General features: G+C 40.0%; 1 protein-coding gene across 5 annotated transcripts in view; it reads right to left on the bottom strand.

Annotated features, from left to right (window-relative positions):
• Nucleotides 1–657: 657 nt before the first annotated feature.
• Nucleotides 658–26,189, bottom strand: part of LOC132484243 (uncharacterized) — a 31,285-nt gene continuing 5,753 nt past the window's right edge. For 3 of the 5 annotated variants that reach the window (XM_060090546.1, XM_060090547.1, XM_060090549.1), the window contains exons 3-6: nucleotides 13,204–13,348; nucleotides 13,046–13,077; nucleotides 6,373–6,641; nucleotides 658–2,125 (exon numbers count right to left, since the gene is read on the bottom strand). In XM_060090546.1, coding sequence (XP_059946529.1) covers nucleotides 2,053–2,125; nucleotides 6,373–6,641; nucleotides 13,046–13,077; nucleotides 13,204–13,348 — 519 coding nt within the window. In that variant the 3' untranslated portion in view covers nucleotides 658–2,052. Of the gene's footprint in view, nucleotides 2,126–6,372; nucleotides 6,642–13,045; nucleotides 13,078–13,203; nucleotides 13,349–18,546; nucleotides 20,069–20,950; nucleotides 21,021–26,189 lie in introns of those variants that run through there. The other 2 variants (XR_009531166.1, XR_009531165.1) reach the window with 2 other exon arrangements.

Genomic DNA, 26,189 nt, shown 5'->3' with positions numbered 1-26,189 from the left:
TGACCAGGGATTAAACCCTGGCCCCCAGCAGTGTAAGCACGGAGTCCTAACCACTGGACTGCCAGTGAATTACCCAATTCCATTTAATTTTAATTCAGCGCCTCCCCACCCCCCTCCCAAAAAAAAAACTACTAGCACTTAGCATTCTCCTCTCTTGGTAGTAATTATTTATAATGTTGGTGCTGCTGTTGTGCTCTTTTTTTTTTTTTTTTTGGTTGGGTCTTTGTTGCTGCGCGCAGGCTTTCTCTAGTGGTGGCGAAAGGAGCCTACTCTTCATTGCAGTGCGCAGGCTTCTCACTGCAGTGGCTTCTCTTGTTGCAGAGCATGGGCTCCAGGCACACGGGCTTCAGTAGTTGTGGTGCGTGGGCTCAGTAGTTGTGGCTCTCGGGCTCTAGAACGCAGGCTCAGTAGTTGTGGTGCACGGGCTTAGTTGCTCCGCGGCATGTGGGATTTCCTGGACCAAGGATCGAACCCGTGTCCCCTGCACTGGCAGGTGGATTCTTTTTTTTTTTTAAACATCTTTATTGGAGTATAATTGCTTTACAATGGTGTTAGTTTCTGCTTTATAACAAAGCGAATTAGCTATACATATACATATATCCCCATATCTCCTCCCTCATGTGTCTCCCTCCCACCCTCCCTATCCCACCCCTCTAGGTGGTCATAAAGCACAGAGCTGATCTCCCTGTGCTATGAGGCGGCTTCCCACTAGCTATCTTACATTTGGTAGTATATATAAGTCTATGCCACTCCCTCACTTCGTCCCAGTTTACCCTTCCCGCTCCCGATGTCCTCAAGTCCATTCTCTACGTTTGCGTCTTTATTCCTGTCCTGCCCCTAGGTTCTTCAGAACCTTTTTTTTTTTTAAGATTCCATATATGTGTTAGCATACAGCATTTGTTTTTCTCTTTCTGACTTACTGCACTCTGTGTGACAGACTCTAGGTCCATCCACTTCACTACAAATAATTCAATTTCGTTTATTTTTATGGCTGAGTAATATTCCATTGTGTATATGTGCCACATCTTCTTTATCCATTCATCTGTTGATGGACACTTAGGTTGCTTCCATGTCCTGGCTACTGTAAATAGAGCTGCAATGAACATTGTGGTACATGACTCTTTGAATTATGGTTTTCTCAGGGTATATGCCCAGTAGTGGGATTGCTGGGTCATATGGTAGTTCTATTTGTAGTTTTTTAAGGAACCTCCATACTGTTCTCCATAGTGGCTGTATCAATTTACATTCCCACCAACAGGGCAAGAGGGTTCCCTTTTCTCCCCACCCTCTCCAGCATTTATTGTTTCTAGATTTTTTGATGATGGCCATTCTGACTGGTGTGAGGTGATACCTCATTGTAGTTTTGATTTGCATTTCTCTAATGATTAGTGATGCTGAGCATTCTTTCATGTGTTTGTTGGAGATCTGTATATCTTCTTTGGAGAAATGTCTATTTAGGTCTTCTGCCCATTTTTGGATTGGGTTGTTTGTTTTTTTTATATTGAGCTGCATGAGCTGCTTGTAAATTTTGGAGATTAATCCTTTGTCAGTTGCTTCATTTGCAAATATTTTCTCCCATTCTGAGGGTTGTCTTTTGGTCTTGTTTATGGTTTCCTTTGCTGTGCAAAAGCTTTTAAGTTTCATTAGGTCCCATGTGTTTATTTTTGTCTTTATATCCATTTCTCTAGGAGGTGGGTCAAAAAGGATCTTGCTGTGATTTATGTCATAGAGTGTTCTGCCTATGTTTTCCTCTAAGAGTTTTATAGTGTCTGGCCTTAACATTTAGGTTTTTAATCCATTTTGAGTTTATTTTTGTGTATGGTGTTAGGGCGTGTTCTAATTTCATTCTTTTACATGTAGCTGTCCAGTTTTCCCAGCACCACTTATTGAAGAGGCTGTCTTTTCTCCATTGTATATTCTTGCCTCCTTTATCAAAAATAAGGTGACCACATTCTGAGTCAAGATCACCAGTCTCAGCTTGTGGCTAAGGTAGAACCAGAATTCAGGTCTGCAAATTCGCATTCCAGAGCTCTTTCCATGTCCTCTCCCACGTCACTGAAATTCCAGACTTCTGGGAAGAATGGCAGCTACACTGCGTTGACGGAATGCAGTTATGTCTTGATCCCTCAGCGAGCACCACCACCAATAGATGGTCAATCAAAAAAACAAAGAGCAATAATTAAAGTCATCATTATATACTAGGTATAAGACAATGTACTGTTTTATATGAAATATCAGAACCTCCATTTACTGTTGAAAAGCTGAGGTCTAAAGGGTGTAGAAAAGTGCTCAAGATCACAAAATAATGAGTTCCAGAGTCAGGAATCAGACCACTGAAAACCTGGTCCATCTTAAAGAGAAAGCAGGTAAGTTGCTGTCATGAAAACAAAGTTTACATGGACAATCTACTTTGCTTTTGGCCCGGACTTTCATAACCTGTCATTACTGAATACTCCAGACACCCTTCCACAGTGCAGAGACATTGTACAGGATGAGGGCGAGCCCAGACCATTCAGTCTCAGGCCACCTTAGCTTTGGGCATGATATTCCCTTTTTCTGTAATGCCTCCCCTTCTACTGCCTTTATCCCTCATGATTTACTTACTAAACTCTTATTCATGCCTCAAAATCTTGATTACTCAGTACCTACTCCCCAGCACCTTCTGGGAGAGTCTGCTACTTCTGAACATTTAAATTCTATATTTAATTATTGGATGTAATTTTTAGTTTAAATGCCAACTCCCTTGAGGAAGGCTCCTTGAGGACTGGGTTCATTAATTCAACTTGGTATCCACAGTACCTATTAGCAATACACCTGAAACAGGTGTTGTTTTATATTCAACTAAAGATTATTAGTTATTGAACTAAAGATACCTGTCAAAATTGACTTATAGCAACTATCACATTCTATCTTACATGACAAATTTCTACTTATGCCTTTTCTATACAAGAAATAGTTCATGTCTTGTTCCCCTCACCACACCAGGAGTACCTTATACATAACAGGTGTTCCAGAAATGTTTGTAGATTTGAAGTGCTTACAGGATTAAAAAATGGGGGGGAGGGAGGGCAAATAACTAAAATCTTATAGAGTGCTTTAAACCTAATTGAGGATAATAGCAAATTTTTCCCTTCCTGAGTCACCTTCAAAGAATGGGATTTTATCACATGAGGGTGTAGAATAAGTGCACTTAAAAACTCAATGACTGAGTCCATGGCTAAAATGCAAAAAAAAAAAAAAAGGTGACCATATGTGCATAGGTTTGGCAGGTGGATTCTTAACCACTGCGCCACCAGGAAAGTCCAGTGTTACCTATAATTTACATGTGTAGAGACAATTTTAAATGAGTACATTTTAAGACAAAGTTGAGGTTCTTAAAAATAAGAGAAAAGGAATTCCTTGGAGGTCCAGTGGTTAGAACTCGGTGCTTTCACTGCCACGGACGGATTCAATCCCTGGTCGGGGAACTAAGATCCCACAAGCCGAAGCTGCGGCCAAAAAAAAAAAGAGAGAGAGAAATAACCTAAAGGGAAGGGGAGAAAAATAGGGAGGAGAGTAAAATGCAATTAATGGTAGACAGGATTAGGAAGAAAGTTGAAAGAGCATGAAAATAAAACAAAAAATGTAAAAAAAGAGGAACAGAAATGTGGTAGGAAAACAGCAGGGAGCAAAGTGAGACATCTCCTTCCATCTGTCAGCTTCATTTCACTTTATTCCTGCCCCTCATCCCCACACACAGAGCCACACCCCTAGTCACAGTGCCCTTTGGCTTCTTTCTGAATTGTGCTCAGTCCTAAGGCTCAGTGGTCCTCTGATGCCCCCTTCAGGTCCTCAAGTCTAACTGCTCTCTCTCTCTCTTCTTTTTTAATGTGATTTACCAGATGGTACTTAATCTTTACATAGAAACCTGGGTCCAGTAATGAGAGAGAGCAACTACAGGCTTCAACAAGTATATGTTTCTGGGAATGATATTGAGATTATTCCTTGGAATTCCCCATATTTATGAAATAAGATATTTCACCATGATTTATATTGTCAGAAAGACCTGAGTTTGAATTCCTGCTCTATAACTTACTAACTGTGTAATCCTGGGAAAGTTCATTAATCTCCTGAAGCTATTTCTTCACCTTTAAAATGGAGATATCAAGACAGACCTTATCGGTTGCTATGAGATAAAGTGAGATATTATGAGTATAAAGTGCCTCATTCAATATCTAGTACCTGGTAGCTCCTCAGTAAGTGGTAGTTTTTATTACCTCATTCCAAAGAGAAAAATATTGAAATATTATATTAAGAGCTCTATATCCCTTGTCATACCGGAAACCAAGTAAATGTAAATAATAGTCTTATGTTCTTTATTCTTCCTCCCTCTCTCCTTTGGTTTTTTTGCCTATTCCTCCATGCTAAAGATGGTTGTAGTTTCTGTAGTTTGTGCTCTGAAGTGAGAAGTTCTAAAGGTAGAGCCCTTGCTACCTGCAGCTGTCGGCTCCCCTGTGAGAAAGTGCTGTCCTCCGTGTGACGCATTTTCCAGGAGGGCCCTTAGAGCTCATAGTTCTATCGTCTTGCAGCCCTAGAAAGTTGGCAGAGCCTCCACCTACAGACTTTTCACACAATAGATTTCTGTGCCTTGGAACCTGCTTTCTCTGACCTTAATCCCATTGGGGGAGGACATAGGTACTGCTCTTTAGCCACTCTTCATGTGTCTGCTGCACAGCCACACTGGCAGAGCACCCCAAAGTAACAATTCAAAAGTCTATCCCCTCTGCTATTCCAGAAGATTTGATGGTGACAAGCACTGCAGTCCAGGTTTCAAGGAGAACTAGTTAGATGGGTATTCTTCGTGGTAATTTCTGAGGTAGTTTGAATCGCTAAATATACTTCATCATCCTCTAGCATATTTAGTCCTGCCACGGATATAAGAATTGTAGAAATACGAGAGGAGCATCTTACCACTCTTTTTATGGAAGAGGAAAGAGTCACAAAGATCTCATTTTATATACCTGTTGGCTCTTTTATACCCAATTTGGAAGCCAAAAAGATTAAATAATGGAGAAATCTATCTCTGTGTGAGGCCCAGCAGACTAAATTTTGAAGTTCTTCTAAGCCCCTAATAAGACAGTGGTCATCAGTTAAAGGTACAAACTATTATTAGGTATTGAGATAAACATACCTATTAGCTTATTGAGGAAAAATAGCCTTAAAGTATATTAGGAAATAATGATGTATAAAATTTTCCTAATTACTCAAAGGATGTTTCTAATTACCAAAAATTTTACTGACCAGAAATTCAGAAGATTCAGGATGGAAGAATTAAATGTGGTATAATCTATAAAGATATGGATCACTATGTTTACACCTGACACTAATATAATATTGTAAATCAACTACGCTTCAATTTTTAAAGAGTAAATGGAAGAAATATATAATTATCTAAATGTATTTGTGGCAGGCAGAATAGTGGGTCCTCATAGATGTCTACATCTAGTCCCCAGAACCTTGGAATATGTTACCCCACATGGCAAAATGGACTTTGCCAGATGTGACTGAGCTAGGGTTCTTGAGATCCTGGATTGTCTGGTTGGGCTCAGTGTAATCACAACAGTCCTTAAGGTGTGAAAGAGGCAGGCAGAAGAGTTAAAGGAGTTGTGATAACAGAGAGGTTGGAGTGATATACAGTTGCTGGCTGGGGGCCCAAACCAAGGAATGAGGGCACCCTCTAGAGGCTGGAAAAGGCAAGGAAACAGACTCTCCCGCAAATCCTCCAGCCCTGCTTACATCTCGATTTTAGCCCCATGAGACCCATTTCAAAGACCCCAGAACTATAAGATAATAAAATTTTGTCATTTTAAGCCACTAAGTTTGTTTGTTTGTTCCAGCATCAATAGGAAACTTTTTTGGCTATTAAGGTTAATGTGCATTTTGGTGAGAACATATTGATCAAAATTGTCAGCAAATTCTGTGATGTTCTTTTTGTGTGTGCTCAGTGATACTATAAGGTAATTTTAAAAGAAATGAAAGGGGAAAAATTTTAAGAAAGAAATGGAAGGCAGAGTTACTATAATCTAAGTGGAAGGATTAAAACCACAAACTTTATGGAATATACAGCTGTAAGCAGTTCCACACAGAGACACAAAAAGAGGGTAATAAAAATGCTATAAGGAATCTGGTGTTATGCCCAATGCATGTCTCCACAACTAGTAAGATATCACAGACTTCCGGGTAAGATGGCGGAAGAGTAAGAGGCGGAGATCACCTTCCTCCCCACGGATACACCAGAAATACAGCTACATGTGGAACAACTCCTACAGAACACCTACTGAACGCTGGCAGAAGACCCCAGACCTCCCAAAAGGCAAGAAACTCCCCACATACCTGGGTAGGGCAAAGCGGAGAGATCCCCACACAGAGGATCGGTGCCGAGCGGCACTCACCAGCCCGAGAGGCTTGTCTGCTCGCCCGCCGGGGCGCGCAGCGCTGGAAGCTGAGGCTCGGGCTTCGGTCAGAGCGCAGGGAGAGAACTGGGGCTGGCGGCGAGAACTCAGCCTGAAGGGGGCTAATGTGCCACAGCTAGCCGGGAGGGAGTCCGGGAAAACTCTGGAGCTGCCGAAGAGGCAAGAGACTTTTTCTTCCCTCTTGGTTTCCTGGTGCGCGAGGAGAGGGGATTAAGAGCGCTGCTGAAAGGGGCTCCACAGACGGGCGCGAATCACGACTGAAAGCGCGGAGCCCGGTGACGGGCGTGGGACGCTGGGGCTGCTGCTGCCGCCGCCAAGAAGCCTGTGTGCGAGCGCAGGTCACTGCCCACACCGCCCTTCCGGGAGCCTGTGCAGCCCGCCACTGCCGGGGTCCCGGGATCCAGGGGCGGCTTCCCTGGGAGAACGCACGGCGCGCCTCGGGCTGGTGCAACGTCACGCCGACCTCTGCCGCTGCAGGCTCGCCCCGCACTCTGTGCCCCTCCCTCCCGCCCGGCCTGAGTGAGCCAGAGTCCCCGAAGAGGCTGCTCCTTTAACCCTGTCCTGTCTGAGCGAAGAACAGACGCCCTCCGGCGACCTACACGCAGAGGCGGGGCCAAATCCAAAGCTGAGACCCAGGAACTGTGAGAACAAAGAAGAGAAAGGGAAATCTCTCCCAGCAGCCTCAGAAGCAGCGGATTAAAGCTCCACAATCAACTTGATGTACCCTGCATCTGTGGAATACAGGAATAGACAACACATCATCCTAAATTGAGGAGCCCGGAGTCAGTGCTGTGCCTCTGAGGTGGGAGAGCCAACTTCAGGACACTGGTCCACAAGAGACCTCCCAGCTCCACATAATATCAAACGGCAAAAATCTTCCAGAGATCTCCATCTCAACACCAGCACCCAGCTTCACTCAACGACCAGCAAGCTACAGTGCTGGACACCCTAAGCCAAACAACTAGCAAGACAGGAACACAACGCCACCCATTAGCAGAGAGGTGGCCTAAAATCATAAAAAGTCCGCAGACACCCCAAAACACACCACCAGACGTGGACCTGCCCACCAGAAAGACAAGATCCAGCCTCATCCACCAGAACACAGGCACTAGTCCCCTCCACCAGGAAGCCTACACAACCCACTAAACCAACCTTAGCCACTGGGGACAGACACCAAAAACAACGGGAACTACGAACCTGCAGCCTGCAAAAAGGAGACCCCAAACACAGTAACATAAGCAAAATGAGAAGACAGAAAAACACACAGCAGGAGAAGGAGCAAGATAAAAACCCACCAGATCTAACAAATGAAGAGGTAATAGGCAGTCTACCTGAAAAAGAATTCAGAATAATGATGGTAAAGATGATCCAAGATTCTATTTCCCAGATCCAAAATCTTGGAAATAGAATAGATAAAATGCAAGAAACAGTTAACAAGGACCTAGAAGAACTAAAGATGAATCAAGCATCGATTAAAAACACAATACATGAAATAAAAAATACTCTAGATGGGATCAATAGCAGAATAACTGAGGCAGAAGAACGGATAAGTGAGGTGGAAGATAAAATAGTGGAAATAACTGATGCAGAGCAAAATAAAGAAAAAACAATGAAAAGAACTGAGGACAGTCTCAGAGACCTCTGGGACAACATTAAACGCACCAACATTCGAAATATAGGGGTTCCAGAAGAAGAAGAGAAAAAGAAAGGGACTGAGAAAATATTTGAAGAGATTATAGTTGAAAACTTCCCTAATATGGGAAAGGAAATAGTTAATCAAGTCCAGGAGGCACAGAGAGTCCCATACAGAATAAATCCAAGGAGAAATACGCCAAGACACATATTAATCAAACTGTCAAAAATTAAACACAAAGAAATCATATTAAAAGTAGCAAGGCAAAAACAACAAATAACACACAAGGGAATCCCCATCAGGATAACAGCTGATCTCTCAGCAGAAACTCTACAAGCCAGAAGGGAGTGGCAGGACATAATTAAAGTGATGAAGGAGAAAAACCTGCAACCAAGATTACTCTACCCAGCAAGGATCTCATTCAGATTTGATGGAGAAATTAAAACGTTTACAGACAAGCAAAAGCTGAGAGAGTTCAGCACCACCAAACCAGCTTTACAACAAATGCTAAAGGAACTTCGCTAGGCAAGAAACACAACAGAAGTAAAAGACCTACAATAACGAACCCAAAACAATTAAGAAAATGGGAATAGGAACATACATATCGATAATTACCTTAAATGTAAATGGACTAAATGCTCCCACCAAAATATACAGATTGGCTGAATGGATACAAAAACAAGACCCATATATATGCTGTCTACAAGAGACCCACTTCAGACCTAGAGACACATACAGACTGAAAGTAAGGGGATGGAAAAACATATTCCATGCAAATGGAAACCAAAAGAAAGCTGGAGTAGCAATTCTCATATCAGACAAAATAGACTTAAAAATAAAGACTATGAGAAGAGACAAAGAAGGACACTACATAATGATCAAGGGATCGATCCAAGAAGAAGATATAACAATTGTAAATATTTATGCACCAAACATAGGAGCACCTCAATACATAAGGCAAATACTAACAGCCATAAAAGGAGAAATCGACAGTAACACACTCATAGTAGGGGACTTTAACACCCCACTTTCACCAATGGACAGATCATCCAAAATGAAAATAAATAAGGAAACACAAGCTTTAAATGATACATTAAACAAGATGGACTTAATTGATATTTATAGGACATTCCATCCAAAAACAACAGAATACACATTTTTCTCAAGTGCTCATGGAACATTCTCCAGGATAGATCATATCTTGGGTCACAAATCAAGCCTTGGTAAATTTAAGAAAATTGAAATTGTATCAAGTATCTTTTCCGACCACAATGCTATGAGACTAGATATCAATTACAGGAAAAGAGCTGTAAAAAATACAAACACATGGAGGCTAAACAATACACTACTTAATAACGAAGTGATCACTGAAGAAATCAAAGAGGAAATTAAAAAATACCTAGAAACAAATGACAATGGAGACACGACGACCCAAAACCTATGGGATGCAGCAAAAGCAGTTCTAAGGGGGAAGTTTATAGCAATACAATCCCACCTTAAGAAACAGGAAACGTCTCGAATAAACAACCTAAGCTTGCACCTAAAGCAATTAGAGAAAGAAGAACAAAAACATCCCAAAGTTAGCAGAAGGAAAGAAATCATAAAAATCAGATCAGAAATAAATGAAAAAGAAATGAAGGAAACGATAGCAAAGATCAATAAAACTAAAAGCTGGTTCTTTGAGAAGATAAACAAAATTGATAAACCATTAGCCAGACTCATCAAGAAAAAAAGGGAGAAGACTCAAATCAATAGAATTAGAAATGAAAAAGGAGAAGTAACAACTGACACTGCAGAAATACAAAAGATCATGAGAGATTACTATAAGCAACTCTATGCCAATAAAATGGACAACCTGGAAGAAATGGACAAATTCTTAGAAATGCACAACCTGCCAAGACTGAATCAGGAAGAAATAGAAAATATGAACAGACCAATCACAAGCACTGAAATTGAAACTGTGATAAAAAGTCTTCCAACAAACAAAAGCCCAGGACCAGATGGCTTCACAGGTGAATTCTATCAAGCATTTAGAGAAGAGCTAACACCTATCCTTCTCAAACTCTTCCAAAATATAGCAGAGGGAGGAACACTCCCAAACTCATTCTACGAGGCCACCATCACCTTGATACCAAAACCAGCCAAGGATGTCACAAAGAAAGAAAACTACAGGCCAATATCACTGATGAACACAGATGCAAAAATCCTCAACAAAATACTAGCAAACAGAATCCAACAGCACATTAAAAGGATCATACACCATGATCAAGTGGGGTTTATTCCAGGAATGCAAGGATTCTTCAATATACGCAAATCAATCAATGTGATACACCATATTAACAAGTTGAAGGAGAAAAACCATATGATCATCTCAATAGATGCAGAGAAAGCTTTCGACAAAATTCAACACCCATTTATGATAAAAACCCTGCAGAAAGTAGGCATAGAGGGAACTTTCCTCAACATAATAAAAGCCATATATGACAAACCCACAGCCAGCATCGTCCTCAATGGTGAAAAACTGAAACCATTTCCACTAAGATCAGGAACAAGACAAGGTTGCCCACTATCACCACTCTTATTCAACATAGTTTTGGAAGTTTTAGCCACAGCAATCCGAGAAGAAAAGGAAATGAATCCAAATTGGAAAAGAAGAAGTAAAGCTGTCACTGTTTGCAGATGACATGATACTATACATAGAGAATCCTAAAGATGCTACCAGAAAACTACTAGAGTTAATAAATGAATTTGGTAAAGTTGCAGGATACAAAATTAATGCACAGAAATCTCTGGCATTCCTATATACTAATGATGAAAAACCTGAAAGTGAAATCAAGGAAACACTCCCATTTACCATTGCAACAAAAAGAATAAAATATCTAGTAATAAACCTACCTAAGGAGATAAAAGACCTGTATGCAGAAAATTATAAGACACTGATGAAAGAAATTAAAGATGATACAAATAGATGGAGAGATGTACCATGTTCTTGGATTGGAAGAATCAACATTGTGAAAATGACTCTACTACCCAAAGCAATCTATAGATTCAATGCAATCCCTATCAAACTACCACTGGCATTTTTCACAGAACTAGAACAAAAAATTTCACAATTTGTATGGAAACACAAAAGACCCCGAATAGCCAAAGCAATCTTGAGAACAAAAAATGGAGCTGGAGGAATCAGGCTCCCTGACTTCAGACTATACTACAAAGCTACAGTAATCAAGACAGTATGGTACTGGCACAAAAACAGAAAGATAGATCAATGGAACAGGATAGAAAGCCCAGAGTTAAACCCACGGATATATGGTCACCTTATCTTTGATAAAGGAGGCAGGAATGTACAGTGGAGAAAGGACAGTCTCTTCAATAAGTGGTGCTGGGAAAACTGGATAGGGACATGTAAAAGTATGAGATTAGATCACTCCCTAACACCATACACAAAAATAAGCTCAAAATGGATTAAAGACCTAAATGTAAGGCCAGACACTATCAAACTCTTAGAGGAAAACATAGGCAGAACACTCTATGACATAAATCACAGCAAGATCCTTTTTGACCCACCTCCTAGAGAAATGGAAATAAAGACAAAAATAAACACATGGGACCTAATGAAACTTAAAAGCTTTTGTACAGCAAAGGAAACCATAAACAAGACCAAAAGACAACCCTCAGAATGGGAGAAAATATTTGCAAATGAAGCAACTGACAAAGGATTAATCTCCAAAATTTATAAGCAGCTCATGCAGCTCAATAACAAAAAAACAAACAACCCAATCCAAAAATGGGCAGAAGACCTAAATAGACATTTCTCCACAGAAGATATACAGACTGCCAACAAACACATGAAAGGATGCTCAACATCTTTACTCATTAGAGAAATGCAAATCAAAACTACAATGAGATATCATCTCACACCAGTCAGAATGGCCATCATCAAAAAATCTAGAAACAATAAATGCTGGAGAGGGTGTGGAGAAAAGGGAACACTCTTGCACTGCTGGTGGGAATGTGAATTGGTACAGCCACTATGGAGAACAGTATGGAGGTTCCTTAAAAAACTAAAAATAGAACTACCATATGACCCAGCAATCCCACTACTGGGCATATACCCTGAGAAAACCATAATTCAAAAAGAGACATGTACCAAAATGTTCATAGCAGCCCTATTTACAATAGCCCGGAGATGGAAACAACCTAAGTGTCCATCAACAGATGAATGGATAAAGAAGATGTGGCACATATATACAATGGAATATTACTCAGCCATAAAAAGAAATGAAATTGAGCTATTTGTAATGAGGTGGATAGACCTAGAGTCTGTCATACAGAGTGAAGTAAGTCAGAAGGAGAAAGACAAATACTGTATGCTAACACATATATATGGAATTTAAGAAAAAAAAAAGTCATGAAGAACATAGGGGTAAGACAGGAATAAAGACACAGACCTACTAGAGAATGGACTTGAGGATATGGGGAGGGGGAAGGGTAAGCTGTGACAAAGTGAAAGAGCGGCATGGACATATATACACTACCAAACGTAAGGTAGATAGCTAGTAGGAAGCAGCCGCATAGCACAGGGAGATCAGCTCGGTGCTTTGTGACCGCCTGGAGGGGTGGGATAGGGAGGGTGGGAGGGAGATGCAAAAGGGAGGGGATATGGAAACATATGTATATGTATAACTGATTAAATTTGTTATAAAGCAAAAAAAAAAAAAAAGATATCACAGCTGTCAGTGGACTATTAACCATGCTTAAAGCCCACCTCTCCCCATACAGAATATCAGCCTAAGAATCCAGATTTATAGTTTCTCAAGCCCCCTAAAAAATGGCATGCACTGGAGAAAGAATATTTAATAAGCAAACAGCTTTATAATGTTGCTGTTGCTTCTCAGTATCTATCAACATTTTTATGTAGGATTACCTAAAGTATATATAAGTCTCAGAACAGGCATACCTCAGAGATACTGTGGGTTTGGCTCCAGACCACTGCAATAAAGCAAATATCACAATAAAGCAAGTCACATGAATTTTTTGGTTCATATAAAAGTTATTTTTATACTATACTGTAGTCTATTAAATATGCGATAACATTATGTCTTAAAAAGTACATACCTTGGGCTTCCCTGGTGGTGCAGTGGTTGAGAGTCCGCCTGCCGATGCAGGGGACACGGGTTCGTGCCCCGGTCCGGGAAGATCCCACATGCCGCGGAGCTGCTGGGCCCATGAGCCATGGCCACTGAGCCTGCATGTCCGGAGCCTGTGCTCCACAACAGGAGAGGCCACGGCAGTGAGAGGCCCGCATACCGCAAAAAAAAAAAAAAAGTACACACCTTTATTTTAAAATACTTTATTGCTAAAAAATGCTAACCATCATCTGAGCCTTTAGCAAGTCATAATTGTTTTGCAATGGTAACATCAAAGATCAATGATCATAGAGCACCATAACAAATATAATAATGAAAAAGTCAGAAGTATTTCAAGAATTACCAAAATGTGACACAGAGAAACAAAGCGAACAAATGCTGTTAGAAAAATGGCGCCAATAGATTTGCTCAACAGATGGCTGCCACAAACCTTCAATTTGTAAAAAAAAAAAAATAATACAATATCTGTGAAGGGCAATAAAATGAGGTATGCTTGTACATTACCCTCTGAGTTAGGCCAGATTATCAGAAAGCTGCATACATATATTATATTGTTTTGCCTCCCCTGCTGGGTCTCTTCCATTCGCCTTGAATTTCTTTCACTGGACTTCAGTGCCATTGCTTATATTGAGAGACATTACATGGTAGAGCCCTTGAGAGACTTTTTGCTGTCTTTGAGAATGTTATTTACTTCATTATATATTGAATATAATCCCCTCTACGAGAACCTCTGTATAAATCCATGTCTTAAGGTCTCAGTACCAGAAACAGGTAACTTGCTTCTAAGCAGAGGGTGATTCTGCTTTTTAACTCTTATAGAAGTATAATACACATCACATTACACAGTTGTCAAAAACCATAGAACTATACAACGTAAAGAATGAACACAAATGTAAATTATGGACTTCAGTTAACGTAACACTATTGTTACATAACGTAATGTAACGTAACACTATTGGTTCTTCAATTATAACAAATGCACCACTAATGCAAGATGTTAATAGTAGGAGAAACTGGAGGAGAGGGAGTATATATAGGAACTCTCTGTACTTTCTGTTCAATTTTTCTATAAACCTAAAACTTCTCTAAAAAATAAAGTCTTTTTAAAATATACATACAGGAGATTCTGGGAAGATAGCGGCAGCAGTGGCAGCAGCACAGCTTTTCAATCTCTGAATCCTCACGTAAAAACAGATAAGCAACTAGAAAGCAAAACTAAACCCTACGGACATTCACAGTAAAGCTTTAATGAAAGCAAGCAGGGACAAATCAACAGTGGTGGTGTTACCTCCCCAAAGGTAAAACCATCTTGAGTTCTATCATTTTAGTTTTGCCTGTTTTCAAAGGTTGTATAAATAAAACTTAAAAATACCCTTGCGTGCCTAGCTTTTTTCTCTCAATATTATGAGATTGACCAGGCTGTTGGGTCTATTCTTCATCATTGCAGTAAAGACACTGTATGCGTTTACCACAACTTTTCCGGTCTACTGCTGGTCGATATTTGGGTTGCTCCCACTTCAGTGCTATTATAAAGGAAGCTACTATGGACCTTCTTTTCCTTGTCTCTTTCAGTCACTTCTGTTAGGTATATACCGTAGGAATGGAACTGCTGGGTCATAGGGAGTGTATATGTTCAGCCTTAGTAAACACAGCCAAACAGTTTTCCAAAGTGGTTTTGTCAATTTAAACTCTTACTAGCTGATCATGAGGATTCCAGTTTCTCCACTTCCTTATCAAAATTTGGTATTGTCAGGGTTTTTTTAGCAGCTATTCTGATAGGTGTGTACTTGTTAATTTGCATTTCCTTTATGACTAAGAAAGCTGAGTACCCTTTTATTTGCTTACTAATCAATTAGATATCCTCTTTTTTGATGTGACTGGTCAAGTCTTATGTATGTGTGTTGTTAGACTTTTCCTTATTGGTGTGTAGGAATTCTTTATACTTAAAGTCCTTCATCAGATGTGTGTTTTTGCAAGTACCTTCTCCCATTCTGAAGCTTGCCTTTTCATGATTACTGGTATCTTTCAATTAATAAGAATTCTTAACTATAATGAAGTTCAATTTATCAATATATTTCCTTTATGGTTAGCGATTTTTGTATTTTGTTAAGAAATATTGCCTCTACAGTCATGAAGATCTTCCATGTTATCTTCCAGAAGTTTTACTGTTGTACCTTTCATGTTTGTATATACAATCCATCTGGAATTGATTTTTGTGCATGTGATATAATAGGGTCAAGGCTCATTTTTTTCCCATCAGCTATCCAATGGATCCAGCACCATTTGTTAAAAAGACCATATTTTCTCTGCCAAATTGCAATGACACCTTCATTGTAAATCAGGTGTCCACATATGTGTAGGTCTGTGTCTATGCACTCTATTCTATTGCATGGGTGTTTTTGTCTATCTCAAACCTAATACATCCAAAACTGAATTCCTGATATTCTTCCCTAAACTTGTTCCTTACTGTCTGCCCCATCTCAACTGTGGACAATTCCACACTTCCAGTTGCTTAGGCTAAAATCTTTGGTATCATCCTGACTTGTTTCTTTCTCTCACATTCCACTTGTAATTCATCAGCAGATCCTGTTACCTTTACCTTCAATTACATCTGGAATAACTACCTCTATCACTCCCACCCTGGTCCAAGCCAACATCCTCCCTCATCTAGACTACTGCAATAACTTCCTGACTGGTCTCCCTGATTAGTGGTAACTGATTGGATGTAAGGCATGGGAAAGAAGGAGGAGTCAGATGCTGTCCAGGTTCCTGGGCTTGGATGGTAGAAACTGCTTTCCAAAGTGGGATAGGAAAGAAATTGGCTTGGGGGTAGAGGGAAGAAAGTCACCCCTTCAGTCTCTTCTCTACCTAACAGCCAAAGTAACACTGTTAAGTTAGCTCGTGTAAGTCAGATTATGTCCCTGCTCTACTCAAAACCCTCCAGTGGTGCCCCATCTCATTCAGAGTAAGAGCCAAAATCCTTACAATGACCAAAAAAGCTCTACATAATTTGGCCTTCACCAGCTCTTTCCATACACTTCACTCACTTTGATGTAGACACAGTAGCCTCTTTGATATGCCTTGAAAAACCAGGCATACGCCCACCTTGGGCCTTTGCATTTGTCATCTTCCCAAATACAAAAATGGCTAGCTCCCCCATTTTCATCAAGTCTTTGTTTAAAATGTCATCTTTTCAGGGAGGCCTTACCCTGACTGCCCTATTTAATTGTAACCCAATCCCCACTCTAGTACTCCTTATCAGCTTTTCCTGCTTTAATCTTTTTCCTTAGTTCTGATCATCTTCTAACTCTGAACTCAACAAGAGCAATGTTGAGAAAGACCAGGCCAGATTCTACAATGAGAACCATACAGCAGAACCTTCTAAGGAATGCATCATAACATTCATAAATGACTTTTTTTCCCTAATAAATTTATTTATTTATTTATTTTTGGCTGAGTTGGGTCTTTGTTGCTGTGCACGGGCTTTCTCTAGTTGCGGCGAGTGGGGGCTACTCTTTGTTGCAGTGTGTGGGCTCCTCATTGTGGTGGCTTCTCTTGTTGTGGAGCACGGGCTCTAGGCGTGTGGGCTTCAGTAGTTGTGGCTCACAGGCTCTAAAGAGCAGCCTCAGTAGTTGTGGCGCAGGGGCTTAGATGCTCCGCGGCATCCTCCCGGACCAAGGCTCGAACCCATGTCCCCTGTATTGGTAGGCAGATTCTTAACCACTGCGCCACCAGGGAAGCCCCCATAAATGACTTTTTAAAAAATATTTGTATATTTTGTTGACTGTTCTATCCCTAGCACTGAGAACTTGATATACAGTAGATGTTCAATAAACACTTTATTGAATAAACTCAATGAATGAATGAATGAATGAATCAAGCACATCTTAAAGCCTGCCAACATTTAAGGGTTTAATGAAAGAGGATGAACTTTCAAAGGAGACAGAGGCAACAGCCAGAGATGGAAAAAGAACTAAGAGAGTCTAATACCCCAGACATAAAGGGAATTTCCTGAGTGACAGAGTGTCTTCTATTATTCATAATAAGCCCTTTTCAACCATACATGAATTTATACTAATGAAGTTACTCAGGGCAGAGCCCTAGATTATCTTCAGGATTGGGGAACCAACCATGTGATTAGAGGCTTGGAACTTTCAGTCCACACCCTGACCTCCAGGGAGGGGAGAGGTATTGGAGATTGAATTCAATCACCAGTGACCAATGATTTAATCAATTGTGCCTACATAATGAAACCTCAATAAAAACTCTGACAAGGTTTGGGGGAGAGTCCAAGTTGGTGAACTTGATGTGCTGGGAGGGTAGTATGCTGACAGGGCATGGAAGCCCTGCACCAATGCCCCTCCACCCTCTCACCTCTACCCTAGAACTTGCATTTGGCTGTCCCTGAGTTATATATTCTTTATAATAAAATTGTTATGGAAACCATATGCTTTCTTGAGTTCTGTGAATTATTGAATTGGAGTGGAGGGTACAGGGAGAGGGATGAGAATCCCTGAATTTATAGTCAGCCAGGCAGAAGTGGTGGTAACCTGGGCACCCCATTTGCAGCGGGCATCTGAAGTGGGAGCAGTCTTGTGAGATGGAGCCCTGAATCCAGGGTCTGTACTGACTCCAGATAGTTGGAGTCATAATTGAATTAAATTATACAACACCCAGTTGGTATCAGAAAATTGGAGAATTGGTCATTGTTTGAAAAAACCAAACATTCAGTCAGGAAGGGACAGAGTCTGATTTGAACCCAAATTTTGTTCCACAATGTAGTTAAAGAATAATTAAGGTCGCCAGATCATGCCACATGAAAAGAAAAGAGGGCAGAGGACAGATGTCACAAAATTTAATAAGAAAGTAAATGATTCCACAAAGAAGCAAATTTCCAGAGACATAGGAATTGAACTTGGATGAGTTGATGTTGAGGAAACCAAGAGAAAAGGAAGTTTAAGGGAAAGTAATCAATACTATTAAATGCTGTGAAGAGATTAAATATGACAAGGCTTGACAAATATCTACTAAATTTAGTAGTTGTGGATGACAATTCAAACAGTACCTGGGGCCTGAACATAAAGAGTTGAAAAATGTGTTGTTTTTTTTTCTTGAGAACTTTGGCCGTGGTAGAAAGAGAAGGGATAGAAATGGGTTAGTAGTATAGGAGTGAGGGTTTCTACTATAATTATTGATTGTTGTTTTGGGTGAAGGAGGCTTGAACAGGTTTAAACAGAAATGGGCCAGAAGTGGAGAGAGCTTAATGGTAGATGCCGGGCCCACAGCTGAAGAGTCTGGTCAAAAAGCAGGCTGACAAGTTTTTACTTTTATTTTTATAACTTCTGTGCTGTTAAATTTTCTCAGCATGTACAATTGATATTTTCTCTGTATTTAATAAAAAAAAACAAAGAAAGATCCTTATTTCAAAAAACAAACAATCCTTTCTTCACCCCTGGCTGCTGCCCTCTCCCCTCCTCAGTCATTCTATTCCTGTTTGTATGAATTTGTCCATATGCCACTCATCCCTCTGCAATCTCCAGTCTGGCCTCCAGCCTCACTTCACATAAGCAGCATTTGTTAAGGTCGCTAATATGTTCTATGTCATTAAATCAAAAGACATTTTCAGGTCTCTCTCTCAAATTCCTGACTTTTCTATTTGCACACTGGACATCTCCACAGGTATCTCTAAAACAGAGCTCACCTTTCTTCCCTCTGCCCCCAAACACTTCTTTTCCCACTTTAAAGAGTACCTTCCACCATCCCCCATCCAAGCTCAGAAACCGAGTGACACCCTGACTCCTCCTCTCTCCATGCCCCAGGTCTCATCCATTACCAAATCCCTTCACTCCCACCCACCCACCATGAGTCTAAAGTGTATTCCTGATTCCAATACAATTTTAATAGTCTCCATCATGATCTTTCTGAAATATCGATCAGATAATGACCCTCAGAGGACATAACAGTCCTCCTGGGCTCCCGCTGCCCAGAGTAAACCCCAGCATGTTAGTATGGGTGGTAATGATCCTTCAGGATCTTGAAGGCCTCACCTGCTTTTCCAGCCTCATCTCTCCCTACACCCCTGTCCTAACAATGCCCAAACCTCACAGAAACTGTTGGTAGTTCCCTGAATTTGAGTGACCCCCATGCTGTCCTCTGGCATGGAGGATGACGCCTGGACGCCCTGCACCTGCAATGTCCTGTCCTCTCCTACCTCATTTCTGGGCCAACTCCTATCTGCCCCTCAAGACTTAACTCAGACTTCACCTGCTCAGGGATTTAGTAATTCATACAGGGACCATGTTACTGTTAATCTACTGTAGCTTTCCTTTCCAAGACTCTTAAGGCATTTGGGTTAGTGTCTAATCCTAAATGGTTTTATACAAAAGTAAAGGAAGTATGGCCTATAGTAATGCCACAACTACAGAAGTGGATTTGTTTCTTTATGTACATGTTGGTGCCTTAAAATTTGTATTGGGCATTTGTAAGTATTTATAAATGGTGCTTTTTATTACTCATGACATATACCAAGGCGAAAATAAGCTTTGTTAAGAAGCATTCTTTACAGAATTCTGTTTATCCAGTACAACAGACCCCACTCATTACCAGAATCTTTATCTAACAGCTTGGATCAACCAATCCAGGTGTCTTTACATAACAAATCTTACAGGAGTCTTTAACTCTGAATTCAATGAAAGTAATGTTGAAAAAGACGGATTCAGCACTCTGTAATGAGAACGATATAGTAGAACCTTCTTAGGGATGCATTATAACATCCATGAAACCCTACATTTGATGATGGCACTGGAACATGTAATTTTCTCCAGGGGTTTTATCTGTAAAACAGGGATAATAATGGTTTTTTCACACAATTATCCAGATGATTAAGTAAAGAGAACTTTGAACTGGAGATAAAAAGTTGGGAGCATCAGCATATGGACGGTGTTTAAATTGAGAACTGATGAGATAACCTAAAGAGAGAGGGTTCAGAGAGAAAAATAAAAAGCCCCAGCCCTCTTTCCAAATGTTTCCCATTCATTTGTTCATTCAACAACTATTTTCTGAGTGCCCATGATCAGTCAGTTACTGTACTAGACACTAGGGATGCAGGGGTGAGCCAAAGGGACACAGAGAAAGTTTATAGTCTCCTGAGGGAGGCAGAGAAATATATATTAAACTACAAACTATAATAAGTGCTTTAAAGGAAAATTTCCAGCCATTATGGGAGAATTTAATGAGGACCTAATTCAGATTAAATATTGTATGTAAAGCACTTAGTGTAGTGTCTGACACACAGTAAACCCTCTAGCCAAGGAAGGCCTCACTAAGAAAGTGACAATTATGCTGACAGCAAAGGATTAGTTGGAGTTGGCTATGTAGAGAATGGAGTAAAAGAGCACTGCCAGCTGAAGAACATACAAGAAAGCCCTGGGGCAGGAAAGAGCCTGGGATGTTCCCAGAGCTGAAAGGGGACCTGTATGGCTAGAGCACATGATAGTTGGGAAATGATAACACCTTCTACCTGGTCACCCAAGGTAGAAATCTCCCTTTCCCCTAAGTGATGAAAATCATTTTAAGAAACCACACAACAACTCTAGATACTACACCAAAATAGTAATGATGCAAATGAATTGTATCTGTCTGAAAATTAGCCTGCAGTCTGCTTTCCAACTTCCCCTTTCACAGTCACCCTTCTCCCACTATGTACCCTCACCTACCCAGCATCTCACTTTGGTGCACTGTCCCGAGGATAAGAAGTCAAGAATAAGTCCTCCCTGAGGAAGAGTCCTGTGATAACAAATCAGAGAGAAATTCAGCAAGAAATATTAAACGAGGCAGCATCTTATTGTCATCCAGGCTACTTATAAATGCAAGGTTCCGAATTTAATTTAAAATTCAAAAGTGAAATGGTTATCAGAGGGATACATATTAACACCATTATTTGAATTGAAAAATTACAGACTTTTTCTAATAGAAAGATTGATTTCACTGACTGATTTTCCAGTGAGGATTGATTTTGCCAATTAGTTCATATGGCAAACATGTTCCAAAACTTAAATGAGCTAAATATGCAGCCATAAGATTTTGACAAAAATATATTTAAAGTACATATTCATTATACAATACACAAAAATTATAAACCTTATAACTAAGTTTATGAGAAAAAATTTAAATATCAATTTTAAGATGTATGAGAATACATAATTTTTCAAAACTATTTTCAGGTTATTCTAGCAAAAAACAAAAATGTGAAGACCACTGGCTTACAGGGTTAACTCAAGTGTCCGCTAACTGAATGGGGTATAGGAATGTGAAACAAGGAGAGGTCAAGGATGATTCCTAGATTTATAACCAGGAAATATAAATTTGAGATTAACTCACAATTCATGTATGTTTAATTTTAAAAATTCATCTATGTTCATGGTTCATTAAGGTACCTCTTAAATTTTTTCCATTATACCTCATTAATTTTTTTTTTTTTTTTGGCCGAGTCCTGTGGCTTGCAGGATCTTAGTTCCCCCACCAGGGGTTGAACCTGGGGCCCCCAGCAGTGAGAGTGCTAAGTTCTAACCACTAGATCACCACTGGTTCCCTATTTTATTAACTTTTAGAGGAGATGGTATATTACGGTGTAGGGGTGGAAAACTTTTCCCTTCTTCCTTTCTGGCTGGTCTAATAATTAAATTGACATAAAGCAGATTAACAGAAGAAAAACAAATTTCATGCATATCCGAGCCCCAAAGAGACTCAGGCAATTGAGGTTTATATGCCACCCTCAGCTAAGAAGAAGGGGTAAGGGTCTGGGGCTTCAAACGGGAGGAAGGCAATTCACAGGAGAATGAGAAGAGCAAATGTTTGGTGAGCAAATGTTTGATAAACAGATGTTTGCCATACCACATAGCTAAGTCTCTCTGATAAAAAGTTATCTTTGGTATTGGCTCTTTTCCTGCTGTCAATCTAAATTCTTTTAGGCAGTTAAGGGGAAGGTAAACAGCTCTTCCAAAGTCTGTTGGGCCTTGTTTGTCATCAACTTAAAATCCACATGCCAAAGTGGTATGTTTTGGGGTCACATATTCTGCTCCCCCTCAATGGTAATACTGGAAATTTTGGAGATTTGTGAAGGTCTTGAAACTTAACTCTCAAGAATACCTAAGGTCCACTATAGCTTATATGTTCATGTTCATTCTGACTTCTGTTTTATAAAGAGGTCTAAGTTTTCAGTTTTTAAAAAAGTAATGTAAAAGTTTACCGGGGGTGGGGGGGAAAGTTTACCAGGAAATAAGGCACCCAGTCTAAGGTTAAAAATTAAAGGACCGACTTGTAATCCAAGATGCAGTAACAAGGACTGGATTTACCCTCTCACCTTAAATAATAATGACCCTACCCCACTCCTCACAAAAAACACCACCACCACCCAAAATATATGAAACAACAATTTTCAAGATACTGGACATCAGCCAGTGAAGGACAGTGATCCCTGACAGACTGGAAACAAATGAGGAGAGAGCCCTACGATTTAACTTAAGAGGGTTTCCAGGCTGCCACACAGGGGAGGAGAACTCAGGTGAACCTGTTGGACTCCTGAGTTGAGGAAGTGCAGCTGAGAGTATGGGGAACCCAAGGTGGCTAGTGTTTGTGGGACAGAGTGCTAGAGAGGACAGACCTGTACAGAGAAAGAACTCTGGAGATCTGCAGAGTGTATTCAGAGTATTGATTGGTGCCTTTGTGTGAGGAAACTATCCCACAGATGCTGAGGAGAGAACTATTGAAAGAATGAGAGTAAACAGTGCCCAGCACTCACAGAGGGCCAGGAAGAGAGCCTGTTCCCAACAGCTTAGACTGGAAAACATCATGTTTCATAGGGCATTGGCTAGAGTATCAAAAAGGTCTTTCTTCAGTAGTGGGAAATCATTAACCCTTGACTAATGGTTCTCAGCCAGGGGTAATTTTGCTTCCCCTGCCCCCAACCAGGGGACAATGTCTGTAACATCTGGAGACATTTTTGATTTGTCAGGACTAGAGGCAAGGTGCTACTAGCATCCAGTGGGGAGGCCAAGGATGCTACTAAACATCTTGCAGTGGACAGGACAACAAAGTATTATCTGGTCCAAAATGTCAACAGTGCTGAGGTTGAGAAACCTTGCCGCAGACTCAGCACTGCTCTGGTCCTTCCTAACAAATCTTAAAAGCAAGACTCAAAAGGATCATACTGTTTCCCAGTAAATTAACTGCATCCCAGAGCAAAGCTCAAGATTTACAGGAATACAAAACTATCTGGCACCTGACAGGGTAAAATTCACAATGTCTGGCATTCAGTTCTTCCTCTTCTAAATAAAGATCACAAGGCTTGCAGAGATGCAGGAAAATACAACCCATATTGAGGAGAAAAATCAGCCAGTCGAAACCAACCCAGAATTGACACAGACATTAGAAGTGGCATAAAATGACATTAAAACAGTTATTATACCTGTATTCTATAAGTTCAACAGGTTACGTAGAGATATGGCAGATATAAAAAAAAACCCAAATCAAACTTTTAGAGATAAAAGTACAATGTCTTAGGTGAAAAATACACTGGATGGGATTTAACAGCAGATTACGTATTTCAGAAGAAAAGATTCGTTAACTTGAAGGTATAGCAATATAAACTACCCAAAATGAAACACAGAAAAGAGAATCTTTTTAATGACACTTAAAAAGAAAGAAAAGAGCAACAGTGAGCTGTGAGACAATGTTATGTGGCCTAACATACAAGTATTTGGAGTCCCTAAAAGAAAGGGTAGAGAGGAGAGAACTGAAAATAAAGTTGAAGAAATAACAGCCAAAAATTTCCCAAATTTGATGAAAACTATTAATCCACAGATCCAAGAATCCCAATGAGCCCCAAACACAAGAAATATGAAAAAAAAACAAACATCAAGGCACATCATAACCAAATTGTTTAAAAAAAAACAGTGATAAAGAGAAACTCTTAGAAGCATCCAGAGAAAAAAGACATCTCACATATAGACAAAAATAAAGATGACATCAGATCTCTCATCAGAAATAATGCAAGCGAGGGCTTCCCTGGTGGCGCAGTGGTTAAGAATCCGCCTACCAATGCAGGGAACACAGGCTCGAGCCCTGGTCCGGGAAGATCCCACATGCCACGGAGCAACTAAGCCCATAAGCCACAACCACTGAGCCTGCGCTCTAGAGCCTGTGAGCCACAAACACTGAGCCCGAGCGCCACAACTACTGAAGCCCATGCGCCTAGAGCCCGTGCTCTGCAACAAGAGAAGCCACCCAATGAGAAGCCTGCACACCGCAACGAAGAGTAGACCCCACTCGCCACAACTAGAGAAAGCCTGCGCGCAGCAACAAAGACCCAACACAGCCAAAAATAAAAATAATAAATTAGTTAATTTTTTTAAAAAGAAAGAATGCAAGCAAGAATATAGTAGAGCAGTATCTTTAAAATACTGAAAGAAAAAAAACTGTCAACATAGAATTCTATACTCAACAAAAATCTTTCAAAAGTGACAGCAAAATAAAGATATATTCAAACACATGAAAGGTGAAAGAACTCATTACCACACTACCCACTAGAAGAACCCCATACCACACACACAGACACACAATACAAGAAATAAAGGAAGTTCCCAAGCAGAAGAAAATGATACCAGATGGAAATCTGGATCTCCACAAATGAATGAAGAGCACTGGAAATTAAAACTACATGGTTAAATGAATAAGATTTTTTTCTTATTATTTAAAATTCTTTAAAAGACAAATGACTGCATAAACAAAAATAATAGCAATGTACCGTGAGGGTTTTAACATTTACAAACGTAAAATGCATGACAAAAAGAGCATAAAGGCCAGAAGAGAAGAAATTACACTACTGCAAGGTTCTTACAGTAGGAATAGCCCTGCACTATCAAAGAAAATGAATGCATGGCTAAAAGCCTTCCCACAAAGTAAACTCCATGCCCAGGTGGCTTTACTAGTGAATTATATCAAACATTTATGAAAAAAATGCCAATTCTACACAAACTCTTCCAGAAAATTAAAGAGGATAATACTTCCCAACTCACTCTATAAGGCCACCATTACTTTAATATCACAACCAGAAAAAGATATTATAAGGAAAGAAAAGTACAGACCAATATCCCTCATGTGGCTTATCCCTCATGTGGCTTATCTGGGGAAAGCAAGGTTAGTTTTACATTCAAAGTCAATCAGAGTAATTCACAATATTAAACAAATTTAAAAAGAAAAACGACATGATCATCTTAATAGATGCAGAAAAAGCATTTGATTAAATCCAACGTCCACTCCTAATAAAAACTCTCAGCAAATGAGGAATAGGAAGGATTTCTCCATGTGTTAATAAGCATCTATCAACACAACAAACGTACAACTAACATCATACTTAATGGTGAAAGACTGAATACTTTCCCCCTGAGATCAGCAACAAGGCAAGCATATATGCTTTCATCACTACTATTCAACACTGTATGTGAGGTTCTAGCCAGTGCAATAGGCAAAAAAAAGGTGTCCAGAGAGTAAAGTAAGAAGTAAAACTCAGATAACATGATCATCTATGTAGAAAATCTAAGGAATCTATTAAAAAGTTGCAGATAAAACGTTTGTCTATGTAGAAAATCTAAGAAATCTAATCAAAAGTTACTAGAACTATCTGCATGCCTAGAGCCCATGCTCTGCAACAAGAAGCCCGTGCACCAAAAAGAAGAGTAGCCCCCGCTCACCGCAACCAGAGAAAAGCCCCCACACAGCAACAAAGACCCAGCGCAGCCAAAAATAAAATAAGTTTATATAAAAAAATTAAAAAAAACAAAACTTTCTAGACCTAAATGAGTTTAGCAAGTTTACAGACATAAGATCACTATATTAAAAAGTAATTGTATTTCCATATATGAGCAATAAACAATCAGGGATTGAAATTTTAAATGT

Source organism: Mesoplodon densirostris, chromosome 2, assembly GCF_025265405.1.
Source record: "Mesoplodon densirostris isolate mMesDen1 chromosome 2, mMesDen1 primary haplotype, whole genome shotgun sequence".
In the NCBI taxonomy this organism is placed as follows: domain Eukaryota; kingdom Metazoa; phylum Chordata; class Mammalia; order Artiodactyla; family Ziphiidae; genus Mesoplodon; species Mesoplodon densirostris.
This window is presented reverse-complemented; position numbering and strand designations above follow the sequence as displayed.